Source organism: Phalaenopsis equestris, unplaced genomic scaffold, assembly GCF_001263595.1.
Source record: "Phalaenopsis equestris unplaced genomic scaffold, ASM126359v1 Scaffold000240, whole genome shotgun sequence".
Taxonomy (NCBI): Eukaryota; Viridiplantae; Streptophyta; class Magnoliopsida; order Asparagales; family Orchidaceae; genus Phalaenopsis; species Phalaenopsis equestris.
Window position 1 is genome coordinate 2088135 of NW_018164682.1, and position 13964 is coordinate 2102098.

Consider the following 13964-nt stretch of genomic DNA (forward strand, 5'->3'; position numbering starts at 1 on the left):
TTCATTTTGGCTCGAAATAAATAAATAAATAAATAAATAAATAATATGAGTTAGGGTTTCATCATAAATTTTGATATTTGAGGGTGATATGTATAATATTCTCTATTTGACGATAAGGCTAATAATCAATTAAATTAGTAAAAATAGAACAAAAATATGTTAAAATTTATTTAAATGAATATTTTAATATAAATAACAATAGTTAAATCTCGTCTACTAACATTTATGGCTTTGTGATTCGGGTTGTTAAAGTAGTTCATTATTCGTGAATAACTCTTATTTGGTTCAACATAAATAAATTTTTTGAGCTTGATATATAAACGAGAAATATGAAATGCGAAATGTAATATTTTTTAACTAGCTGAATTTAGACCGCTCAAATTCAACTCGTTTACATCTCTCATGATTGCATGCATAAGAAGTGTCAAAAATTTTTTTGGCTCCCGAACTGTTTATGTTCGGCTCATGAGCTGAATAGAACTAAATTTTTTAGCAAACATATGACGCGCCGATTTCGGAAAGGTTTGCACAGACTTGAATAACTCGAAAACCGCAATCCTGAAACAAAGAAACGCATAGCAGATTAGTGCTCGTGGTCATCGAGACCACCTTTTCTCCTCCCTTCACGCCCAGATCAGAAATGGAGATCATCCACCACCATCCCTCAGATTCTCTAGCGACTGTTATGGGCTCAGATCGGCGAAGAAAACCCTACTCCAACTCCTCCTCGCCTTCCACACAATCAAGTAAAGCCTCTCTCATCATGGGCTTCATCTCTTGTCTCGCCTGGTTGTATGTCGCCGGCAGGTAATTTTGTCCTTCACTACGAATCGGTGAATTGATTGTTTTTTCTTCACTTTTTCCTTACCTATAGATTTTTTTTCTATCAATTGTTTGCTAGATTGTGGCAGGACGCTGGGAACCGAGCTTTACTCTCCAATCTCCTTCATAAAAGCTCCCGCAATGTCTTTATTTTGTCCCTTTTCGGTTCTTCCTCTTTATTTCTTTTTAACATAATGCAGATTATGGCTGACCATCCATGCGCTAATTTTGTGCAGCTTCCGAAAGTTGTTACAGTGGAGGACAAGTTGATGGATCTTGGATGCAAGTAATCTCTATAGAATATTTTGCATAGTTATTGTTCCTTAATAGCTTTGAATTTGTTACAGTATGAAGATTGTGTTGGTCTTGCTTTTTCCTAGAGAGATCGGATTGTGGAAGCTGAGATGGATTTAAGTCTGGCGAAGAGCCAGGGTTTCTTGAGACATAACAGCTCATCTTCAGATCGGAGGCTTCTTGCAGTCATCGGAGCATATACTGGATTTGGGAGTCGACTCAATCGCAACAGGTTCCGAGCCTCCTGGATGCCCAGAGGTGATTTTTCAGTTCACTAACCATTGGGCTGTTTATTTCAGTATTATTTAGGTGTCAGATGCCAATATTATCAGTATAACAATGTGTATTTGTCTTGTATTATATATAAAATTGTTATTTATAAATGCCCAACTTTAGTATGCTTTGAATATTTGAGAATAGTTGCAGTGATGAATGTTTACTGAACAGTCCTTGTTGTGAAACCTTTCATCAATGCTTTAGTTTCTTAATTTCCCTATACTTTTCTTCTACATTATTTTAGATTGAAGGTATTTAGCCCATTAAGCACTTTTACAAACAGAGTTATAGGGTTAATCCAAATCCAGGAATATAAAAAATTTGTTGTAAAACAAGTTATGGGGATTGTAAATTATGGTTTCTTGGCTTATTAAACTTTTTAATATTACTTTAAAAATTAAAAAGATACATGAGTGAAGAAAGAGTATATTGGTTCCCATTTTTAAAAATAAAGGGGATACACAAGAGTATGCAAATTATAGAGTAATTAAGTTAATGTGTCATTAAAATTATGGAAGAGACTAATTGAACATAGATTAAGACGTGATACAAGATTTCTCATAATTAGTTTCGATTTATGTCGGGTAAGTCTACTATGGAAGCTATACATTTTTTGAGAGGTTTGATACACAAGTACAGAGAGAGTAAGAGGGATTTACATATGATTTTTATTGATTTAGAAAAACATACGATAAGGTTTGAAGAGAAGTTCCTTGGAGAGTTATTGAAAAGAAAGATGTTGATATGACTTATATTCAAGTCATTAAATATATGTATATCAGAGCTGTTACTTGTGTTTGAACAGAAAGAGGATTGACACAGTGTTTCTATTTGAGTTGGATTACATTAGGGATTGGCTTTAAGCGCGTATCTTTTTGCTTTAGTTATGATTGCTCTTATTGGACATTTATAGGAGTATGTACCTCGATCTATGCTTTTTGATGATGATATCCTTCTTGTGAATAAAACTAGAGAAGTAGTTCAGGAAAAAGTTGAATTATGGAGGTCTAAATTGGAATTTAAAGACTTTTGTTTGAGTAGATCTAAAACTAAATACATGGATTGTAATTTTAGTAGCAGTAGATCTAGTGACGAATTTGTAACTATGAGTGATCAAATCATTAAAAGGTGTGAACGTTTTAGATATCTCGGGTCTATTCTTCAGAGTGATGGTGATATTGATGGGAATGTTATTAGTAGAATTCAAGCCATTTGGTTGAAGCGAAGGAATGCATTGGTCCTATTGTGTGATAGCAAAGTACCGCGTAGACTTAAAGAAAAATTTTATTAGATGATGGTGAGACCTACAATGCTTTATGGTGCAAAATATTGACCTTTTAAAGAGAAGCATAAAACTAAGTGTTGCTGAGATGAGAATGATTAGGTGGATAAGTGACTTGATACCTAGAGAAAAAATGCGAAACAAATGTATTCGCTAAAGGGTTGGTGTAGCTCCAGTGACAGACAATATTAGAGAGTTGTCTTAAATGGTTTGATCACATTAAATGTCAACCATTTGATGATCCAGTTAGGAGAGTAGATATTTTAGATTCAACTTATGTTAAGAAAAACAGAGGTAGATTTAAAAGATTTGGGCATATTGTATGAAAATGATATTAATTTATCAGAATTATTGAAAATATGATACTCAATAGAACACGATGGAAAAAAAGGATCCATGCAGCCGACCCCACTTAGTGGGATAAAGACTTGTTATTGTTGTTGTTGTATTTAAGTCATTACAAGATGTGAGAAAACTGTCCATTTATTGTTTGGTATCAACTTCAAGTTTTCCGCTGTGTTTCATCCTTAAGCTGACATATAGACCGAAGTGGTACATAGGAATTTAAAAACCTTATGAGATGTCTATTTGGTGAGTATCAATTAATTTGGATTTTATTTAAACCTTTTTTGAGTAGTTTTCAATAATTTTGTATCCAAAACTATGGAAATATGAGAAGATTTGGTCCTTTCTATATTTATCTCTCTCATGTTGGTTGACCACTACCTCCAAATCTCGAAGGATTTGATTGGGATATCATAGAAAACCTTTTTTGGTTTATTCCGTTCCTATTTTATGTCTTTCATATTTTTTATTCAAAATTATTTAATTTCCTAATTTAAGTGAGATGTTTGATAAGTTTGTAAAAAAGGAGGGGTTAATTTCCCTTTATATATATATGTGTGTGCGCAATCTATGAATAGTGAATTAAGGAATTCATTCCTCCCAAACCTGTTTTCAGTATGGTATCAGAGCTTTGAAAAAAAGCCCTAGCTTCCTTTGTCATGTAAATCTCATATGATGTTGGAAATCATGTCGGCTGAAAATCTTCTCTATCAGCTTATAACCTGTACTTCCCTGCATCCCCTCTTCCTATAGCCGGTACGCCGCCTGCTCTGCCTTCCTCTACCATTAACAATAACTAGAAATCCATCCCATCCTTGCAAACAGTCCTTTGCTACAATGAGATTCTTCCCTGCAAACAATCATTTTTTGCAGCCCCCAAAATGTTAGCAGTTGAAATTCTCCAGCATTCAGTTTTGGGCAGCTGCAGCTTATCTAGCTTATCCAAATCAACAGTCTATTCTGATAAGCTGTTGATCAACAACTTATCCTAATAAACTGGTTGGTTGTTTGAGATAGTTGTTTCAAAACAGCTGATTTGTAGTTGTTTGTGGATAAATGATCATTCTATCCTTATTAAGTAATGTTGTTTGTAACATAACTGTCTTAGCAATATATTTGATATTGCAGAGTATAAAACTAATACAGAACAGTAAAGACAAAAGATGAAACAGTCCACAATCAACAGTGAGGTTCAAGATTGATAAAAAAAGGAAAAAAAATTATTAAAATTACAATTAAAATTACGATAATATTAAATTTTTTTGACATTTACACATGCCACCAACTTTTATGTATTTTTATAGCCAACACCAAAACATTAAATATTACATTAATGACACCGAAATCTTTCATATGATATCACAAAAATCATCATTTTAATCATTTAATGCATCTCCTCATGCATAAGTAAGGTGATATGTATGAAAAAATTTAAATGTTAATTTTAAATCTATAAATGCATCAAAATTGAGTGGTATGAATGTAAATATTTTTTTTTTCTCCAGGATAAATTTCCGCTCTACCACTCATCTTCTTCCTTAGTATGATAAATTTGATTTCGAGCAACAAGTCTACATGAACCTTGATTACAGACCCGTCAGTCCACCCAATTGACTACCACTGTTACTCATCCCACCCCGCTTCCCTCTCCATTTTACCCTTCGTGGCACCTCCTCTACTCCTACTCCGCCGCACTCCACTCCTTCCCTGCTACCTCTCTCCTCCCCCACCACCTTCGCATTCTTCGCCACTCCCCTTCCGTCCTCCATCTCCACCCGGATCCCTTCCTCCGCCTCCACACCACTTGCACCCCCTTCTTCTTGGCCTCTCTCCCTCTTCCCTTTCATCCCCATTCCACGCAGCTGATGCCGCGTCTTCCTCCGTCATAATCTACGTCCTCGACACCGGTATTTGGCCCGAATCCCCTTCATTCGACGACACCTCCTTTCCTCCCATCCCCTCTAGATGGCTCGAACAACAGAAGGGCACGGGAGGTAATTATTTGTCGAATGCACATCCAAGACGCGGGCCGCAGGGTCGATCCCGTAACCCTGTCTATTAAGGAATTAAAAATTGCGTTTCACAATAATCTTCTCAAACAAACTTAACTAACAACACAACGACGTTTTGAAAACACCGCCCACGCTAATAAACTGCCCCAAACAACCCCTAAATCTCTCCCAAAATTCTTCTAAATCCCTCCCCGCTGAAGGCTTTCTCTATCTCCCAAAACTCAGGCTTCCTGAAGGCTATTTTCCCCAAATTCAACAACAGGAGAAGCAACGAAAACAAGCAAAAGATGCAACGCCAATGACAACTAGCAGAAACAATAACAACAATGGCAACAAGCAGTTGCAGTCAATTTTAAACCAAGAACCTGTAAATATGCTTAGGGATGATGACAAAGTACGTTATGAAGACGTCAAGTTTTACCCTGGAGCCGAATTCTGAGTTAGGTATCAAGGATTTTGTCTAAACTACTCTTGAACTCTCAAACTTAATCACAAATCACAAACTCAGTGGTCATAATTTTCTTCAATGGTCACAATCTGTGTGTATGTACATTTGTGATAAAGGGAAAGAGGGCCATCTCACTAGAGAGGACACAGTTCCTGAGATCACTGACCCCAACCACTATACATGGAAGAATGGAGACCATAATGTTGTTTTGGCCAGTCAACTCAATGAAACCTGAAGTGGGAGAGAATATTTTACCCTACAAAACTGCTAAAGAAATCTGGGAGGTTGCAAGAGAAACATATTCTAACATCTGTAGAGTTGTTTGAGATCAAAACCAAGCTTCATGACCTCTGTTAGGGAGAGCTAAGAGACACCCAATACTTAAACATTTTAACAAAATATTGGCTACAATTGAATATATTTGAGATACTTGTGGAAATGTTCACAAGATACCGTGACATTTAAATCTATAATTAAGAAGAAGAGGACCATCAAATACTCAATAAGATTAATTTAGGAATTGGATGAGATAATAAGGAGGATCATGGGAATAAATCCACTTCCATCTCTCTGTGAAGCCTTTGCTGATGCCATGAGAGAAAAGAGCAGGAAGATGCTGATGTTAACAGGGAATGGGAGTTCAACTGAAAGTTCAGCTATGTACGCCTATAATTCTTCCCATGACTCACAGGTCATGAAGAACCGTCCTACATATGATTATTGTAATAAGATTATGCATATCAAAGACAAATGTTAAAAATTCCATGAAAGGTCTGCTGGCTAGAAACCTAGACGGGGAAGGAAGGATCAAGAGAGAAAGACAAATGCTGCTACTATATCCAAATGATCGACATAATTATTCAATAAGGAACAACTTAAAGTGTTGAAGAAATTCCTTGAACATAATTTAGAGCAGCACACCGACCTCATGATGCATCAATGTAAAATATCACTCTCCAATTTTGCTAGTGATGAGAGATTTAGGACTTGTATTATAGATTCATGAGTCTCTTATTATATAATCAGAGACATCAATGCTCAAGTGATTTATGAAGAGGCTTCTAAATCTAGATCGATAAGTCTTGCAGACGGATCACTCTAAAAAATTGTTGAGAAAAGAGATGTGGAGCTCTTTCAAGATATTTTTCTTTTATCTGTCTTATATGTTCCCCAATTAGGTTGTAGTTATTTCAATCAATAAGCTTACTCATAATATTAAATGCATAACTAAATTCCTTGGAAGTGCTTGTGAATTTTTGATGGTGGAATTGAGAAATTTGATTGACTGTTGAAATGTATTAAGACTTATACCTGCTTAAGGAAAATTTCTCTCTAAACACACAACCGATCCCATCTTCATATGTTCCTCAAATTTCTTAGTTTGCTGCGTCTATTTCTATTGAAAAATAAGTCATGTTATCATATTATCGTCCGGTTCATCATAATTTTAATTATGTTGCTATGTTGTATCCATATTTGTTCATCAATAAAAAACCTAATTTTAATTAATGTGAGACTTACCAACTAGCCAAGCACACCATAATTAGTTATCTGATAATTCAATATAAACCCTTACATTATTTTTCTTTCTTCACAGTGACATTTGGGGTCCTTCAAAGGTGAAATACCTAAGTGAGGCTAAATGGTTTATCTCATTTATTTATGATCATACTAGAACTACTTGGGTATTCTTAATGAAGAAAAAAAATCCGAAACAACCCAAATCTTCCAAATTTTTCCCGCATTGAATCAAACTTAATTTCAATGTAAAATCCAAATTCTCAAAACTGATAATACAAAGAAATATTTCAACTATATCTTTGGGTCTTATCTTTCGAAAAATACAATCATCCATCTGAGTTCATGTATCGATATCCCCTAATAAAATGTGATAATTGAAAAAAAAAACAAGCATTTACTTGAAGTATTCTACTCATTTATGATTTCTTATCTAGTTCCAAAATAATTTTAAGAAGAAGCTGTTCTTGTTGGAACATATCTTATCAATCAAATGCCTAGCCAAGTATTTAACTTTAAAACATCACTTAATGTTTTGATGGTTACCTATCCACACATTAGAGCTTTCTATCCCACTATACCATTTAAAATCTTTGAGTGTGTATCTTTTGTTCACATTCATTCTCTAACCCAAACCAAACTTGACTCTAAGTATATCAAGTCTATTTTCTTTGGTTATGCCTCCAATAAAAATAGTACAAGCGTTACTCTTTTATTACTTGAAAATACTATGGCTTCATGGATATCATAAGATAAACTTGATGTTCAATGGAAGAGTGCAAATGACCATCAATTTTGGGATGCACTTGATGACACCTATAAAACAAACCCTTCTACCCCTCTTCTTACTTTTCCACCTGACTCACCTACTCTTGTTGAGGATATTCAACCAAATAGCCAACTTGAAGCCTACAATTAAGAACTTTGTGTGTACACTAGGAGGAAGAAAAATGTTGAACAGGTGGGAGACAACTTGCAAAGACAGAACTTTTTCAACCAAATCTCGAATCGATATTTACCTGAAATTTCGGGTGAGGACTCATGATTTATTCCCTTCATCTTGCAGTGTTGATCATAAAGAAAGCGGTACTAGAAGCCCAATTTAGGAGTATATAGTTTATGAAAAACTATCCTTAGCCTTTGGAGCGTTTATATCTAACATTGATAATACAGAGATTCATAAATTCATTCATCAAGCTTTTGAAAATTTTGAATGGAGAAAACAGTGGAAGAAGAGATTAAGCATTAAAATATATTGACACATGAACTCTTACTAAAATTCCTTAGGATAAGAAGCCAGTTGGATGTAAATGGGTGTTCAACATCAAAACAAAGTTGATAAGAGTGTTGAGAGATTCAAAACTAGGCTTATTGTTGAGGGTTTCACACAAACTTACGAAATTGACTATCATGAGATCTTCACTCTAGTTGTCAAACTAAATACTGCAGAATTCTTATTTCAGCATTAGTTAGTAAATAAGGTGAACTGTATCAACTTGACATAAAAATATGCCTTCTTAAATAGGGATCTAGAAGAAATATAAATAGAGATACCACTAGGACTTGAGAATGATTTCAATAAACACCTAATATACAAATTCAAGAAGCTTTTTATGGGTTTAAGAAAACCTTAAGGGCATACTTTAAAAGGTTTTTTAGAACTATGAAATCCAATGGATATTCTCAAAGTTAGGTTGATTGCACATTGTTCATAAAACATACTCAGGGAGATAAGATTGCTGCATTAATTGTATATGAAGATGATGTGATTCTTACTAGTAACGATGAAAGATAAATTCTTAAAATAAAAAAAAGTGTTTGCCGCTGAGTTTGAAATCAAGGACATAGGAAACATGAGATATTTTTTAAGTATGAAGGTAGCAAGTTCCAAAAAAAGGATTGTTATATTATGAAGAAAATACAAATTAGATCTGCTAAAGGAAGCATGAATGATTGGATGCAAACTTGCTGATACTTTGGTGAATTCTAATAAGAAGTCTTAACATGGAGAAGAGAACATATATGTGGATAAGGGAATATGCCAAACATTAGTAGGAAAACTTATCTATCTATCACATACTAAGCCAGATATTACATACTTTGTCAACATTGTGAGCCAACACATGAATAGTCCAAGTGAAGAGCATTTGGAGATGTTATACAAAATTTTGATGTTTCTCAAGAAGACTCTTGGTTATGGATTAATTTTTGAGAAAACTATAAACGAAGAATTGTAAGTCTACACTAATGCTAGTTGGGTTGGAAAGATCACTGACAGAAAATCCACATGTTACTGCTCGTATGTGGGGAAATCTGGTTACATAGAGAAGTAAGAAGTAAGCCGTTGTTTCGAGAAACAGTGTAAATCAGAGTATAGGACATTTGTCTTGGGATTCTGTGAAGGGATATGAATTCAGAAATTATTAAGAAAACTGAGATGTTCTTCCAATAGGCCTATACAAATGTTTTGTGACAATCAAGCAACATTCAATACTGCAAAAAATCATGTGCATCATGAAACGACCAAGCATATTGAAGTTGATTGACATTTGATCTCTGAAAATGTCAATGGGAGAGTTATACAGCTAAGTTGCCTCCTGACACACTATCAAGTTGTTGATGACTTCAACAAAGCTCTTTTCAGCACCTTCTCAGAATTTAATACCTTGCTCGGTCTCTGCAACATCTATGGCTCAGTTTGAGGGGGAGTGTGAAAATCTGAGAAAATTTGGTACTTTCCATATTTACCTCTCTTAGGTGTGTCAACCACTACCTCCAAATCTTCCAATCTTGGAGGATATGGTTGAGATATTTTTGGAAATCTTTAATTGGTTTATTACTTTCCTATTTTATGTCTTTACTATTTTTTATTAAAAATTATTTACTTTTTTAATTTAGGTGAGATATATTTGGTAAGTTTGTAAATAAAGAGGGATTGATTTTCCTATATTTACGTACCCTATGTGTGAATGGTAGATTAAGTAATTCTTCCCTCCCATAAGTACCCTATTTGTGAATGGTAGATTAAGTATTTCTTTCTTCCCTAACCTATTTCTTACAATAATCATTAGCAAACTTCATGTTAAACTGTGCAAGATTTTAGTTAACAGAAGTATTGGAAAGATTTCATGTTAAACTATGCATGGTTTTAACCCTACATGGCCTATAGATCTCATTTACCTTTCATGCATATTTTAACCTTGGATTTTCATTTGTCAGGCATTTGCATAATATACATGCTGATATAACAAAAAAAATAAAAACAATATACTATAATGACTATAAAGCCGTTGTAGATGCTAATAAATTCCTTTAGGAGTATAATGAAGGTAATTGCACTTAAGCTCATATTCACCCCAAACACTTTTCTCGAAGTTGATACAGAAAGTTATATCCCAAAGCCTATGAAGTTTCAAAAAATAGAATATTAGGTCTCAATGCCTTTAAATTTGATTTGTTATATAACATGTTTATTAGTTATATTTTCATTGTATCCTACTTCACGACATTTTAGTTATGTGTTACAGCTTATACTTATCTCTTTGGTTTATTTTATTTTTTTCTTTTGGTTTAAATGATAAAAATAGCTATTAATTTATTATCTAAGTCATGATGTTCTTATAACTAGGACTTATACTCCATTTTTTTGATTGTATGATGAATGACTTCTTTCGTTTCTTAGCATGAACTGATTGTCAAGGTGTATGAATGGTTTTTCTTCATACCAGCCTTTGTTTTTTTAGCTGTCCTCCCAGTGCAAAGGATTTTCTTCTCAAAAGAACGTGAACTTTCTTAGTTGTTTAATTAGTTATGCACCTAATGCGTACCACCCAATTCCGGTGTTTTTACATAACACCTCAACTTTAATTTTTTACATCTGCACCACTCAAATCTTTCATATCTCATAAAAAATATAACTATTTTAACTTTTAAAAGGTGAAATATACCTTTCCATGCATCGGTAAGGAGGCATACAACAACTACAACAACAAAACCTTTATCCCACTAAGTGGGGTCGGCTACATGAATTTTTTTTCTCCATTGTGTCCTATTTAGTGTCATATTTTTATTTAATTTTAATAAATTAAGATCTTTTTTTATGCAATATGCCCAAGTCATCCTAGGTCTACCTCTGACTTTCTTAATATAAGTCGAATCTAAAATGCCCAAGTCATCCTAGGTCTTGCCCAAGTCATCCGAGTTCTCCCTCTGACTTTCTTAATATAAGTCGAATCTAAAACTTAAACTCTTCTAATCGGATCATCAGATCGTCGACGTTTAATGTGACCAAACAATCTAAGACAATCTCTCTAATTTTGTCCGTCACCGGAGCTAAACTAACCCTATCATGGATATATTCATTTTGCATGTCGTCTTTAAGTGTAAGGCCACTCATCCACCTAATTATTCTCATCTCGACAACACTTAACCTAGTTTTATGCTTCTCTTTTAAAGGCCAACATTCAGTGCCATATAGCACTGCATGTCTCACCACCATTTTATAAAAATTTCCTTTCAGTCTAAGTGGTACTTTTCTATCACACAATAAGCATTCCTCTACTTCAACAACTAACTTGAATTCTACTAATAACATCCCCATCAATATAACCATCACTTTGACAAATAGAGCCGAGATATCTAAAGCGTTCACTCCTTTTAATAATTTGATCACCCATCGTTACATTTTTCTGTCACTAGAGCTACTACTACTAAAATTACTTTCCATGTATTTAGTTTTAGTTCTACTCAAACAAAGGCCTTTAGAATCCAAGGTAGACCTTCATATTTCAAGTTTTCTTAAGCTTTTTCTCCTGTCTTATCCACGAGAAGGATATCATCAGCAAAAAGCATATACCAAGGTACATTCTCCTGTAAGTGTTCAGTAAGACATCCATAATTAAAGCAAAAAGATACAGGCTTAAAGCCGATTCTTGATGTAAACCAACAGATATAGGAAAATATTTGGTCAATCCTTCTGTTCGAACACAAGTAATTGTTCTTGTATACTTTAATGACTTGAATTTAAGTCATATCAACACCTTGCTTCTCAGGAACTCTCCGAAGGATATCACTTGGAATCTTATCGTAAGCTTTTTCTAAATCAATAAAAATCATATGTAGATCCTCTTTATTATCTCTGAACTTCTCCATCAAACCTCTCAATATATGTAACATAAATCCAATTTGATTATGAGAAATCTTTGTAATACATCTTAACCCATGTTCATATGAAGTTTAGGTGTTGGATATGTAAATACATAGGAATTAAGTGGAATGTGTTGAAAGTTAGAATAGTGCGAAATCAAATGGACATTTTTTTAATTGTTATGAAGGGGAGTATAAATAATCATTTACATGAATACTAGAATATGAAAGATAATAAAAATGAAATAATATGAAAGGAAAGATGTATCACTTAATATTTCCAATAATCAATTCATATGAATTATTTAGAGATAAAAAAAAAATATAAAATAGGAAAGCCTAAAATAGAAAAGTAAATAACTTCTATACAAGAAAATAAATTTAAAATAGGAAAGGAAATTACTCCTAATCTCATGAAATAATTTTTTCCTAATAACCTCTTATAGGAATAAATTATTTCTTAATATAACTTCTAACAGTCCCCCTCAAGTTGAAATATAGTTGAAAATCATGCTCAACTTGGATTTGAAAACATCAAACAATGGCGAGGGAGATCCCGTGAAGTAGAATTGGAAGTCTTCATCCCGTATTGCGGTTGTCTTTGATTGTGATTCCTGCAGTGTCTGTAGGTAGGTGGAAGACTCCTACAGATGATGCTGCGAGGGAGTTTGCAGGGAAGTAGACAATTACTGTTGTCTTTGAGTGCAGTTCCCGCAGTGTCTGTAGGTAGAACGAAGACTTCTACGGGTAATGTTGCAGAGGAGTTTGCAGGAAAATAAATAACCTGTAGGAAAATACTGGCTTTTAGTTAACTGTAGTTTCCTTTGACTGCAGTTCCTACAGTGTCTAAGGTAGGCGAAAGACTCGTACAGATAATGTTGCAGGAGAGTTTGCAGGTAAGTTGACTACCTTTAGAAAAATTGCAGGAAAATATTTCGAATGAGGGCCTGCGGTGTTGACCTCATTTTGAGGTCATTACTCTTTTCGTTAGGATCCTAAGATCTAGCTCTAGGGGTTCCTATTGACTATCTTAGAAAACTAGAACTGAGACCCACCCTTTTTAGAAATTCCAGTAGAAATTCCAGCCACCTCCTAACCTCCTATTTCTCTTGTGATGTCTTGCTTGAGTGGTCTCAAACCATCGTCGTATAGTCGAGGGGTTAAGGACTATCATATGGAGACTCAGGGAGAAGTTCCTAATAAGATCTCAAGTCCTAGGAAAACCACTTCAGGACTTTATCATCACAAGTGCACACCAAATACACAAAATTCACTAAGTTGCACAAAATCAAACTTAAAGGATGGGTGAAAATGCAAACTTCTTCGTACAACCTCCGACGACAAAATGGACTGTGTCAACTCGTCAAGGACACCAATTTTAGTAGGAAAAGACACCCATATTGCCATATTTTTTACACGAGCAAATTTGCACGCAAATCGATAAATTCATCAAAACGACTTCCGGTGGTGAAACGAACCGCACCAGTTCGTCTGAAACGTCAGAATTACTTAAAAATGACACAAATTTTGTTATGTTTTGACGCACGAATAAAAAGTACGAATCAAATTTTATTTTTAAGGAATAAATATTTTATATATTTTATTACTTATAATATTAAAATTATAATCCTAAACCCTATTTACCCATTATCCGTGCATTTGGCCAGCCCCATGGCTCAATCCCGCGACGCTCGTCCCGCTCCCCTCGCGTGCCCTAGCTCCCGTGGACAATCCATGCGGCAGTCTCCTCTCCCTCTCTCGACTCTTCCCCTTCTTCACGCTGCCGCTAGACTCTTCGGCTCTCCAATTGCAGGGGCCAAGC

At 34.6% G+C, this 13964-nt stretch overlaps 1 protein-coding gene across 1 annotated transcript in view; it reads left to right on the top strand.

The window, feature by feature from the left end:
* The first annotated feature begins 456 nt into the window (after nt 1–456).
* Nucleotides 457–13964, top strand: part of LOC110024003 (hydroxyproline O-galactosyltransferase HPGT3-like) — a 38665-nt gene continuing 25157 nt past the window's right edge. Inside the window, exons 1-4 of the mRNA XM_020723703.1 lie at nt 457–807; nt 902–965; nt 1059–1108; nt 1205–1374. Coding sequence (XP_020579362.1) covers nt 641–807; nt 902–965; nt 1059–1108; nt 1205–1374 — 451 coding nt within the window. The 5' untranslated portion in view covers nt 457–640. The remainder of the gene's footprint in view (nt 808–901; nt 966–1058; nt 1109–1204; nt 1375–13964) is intronic.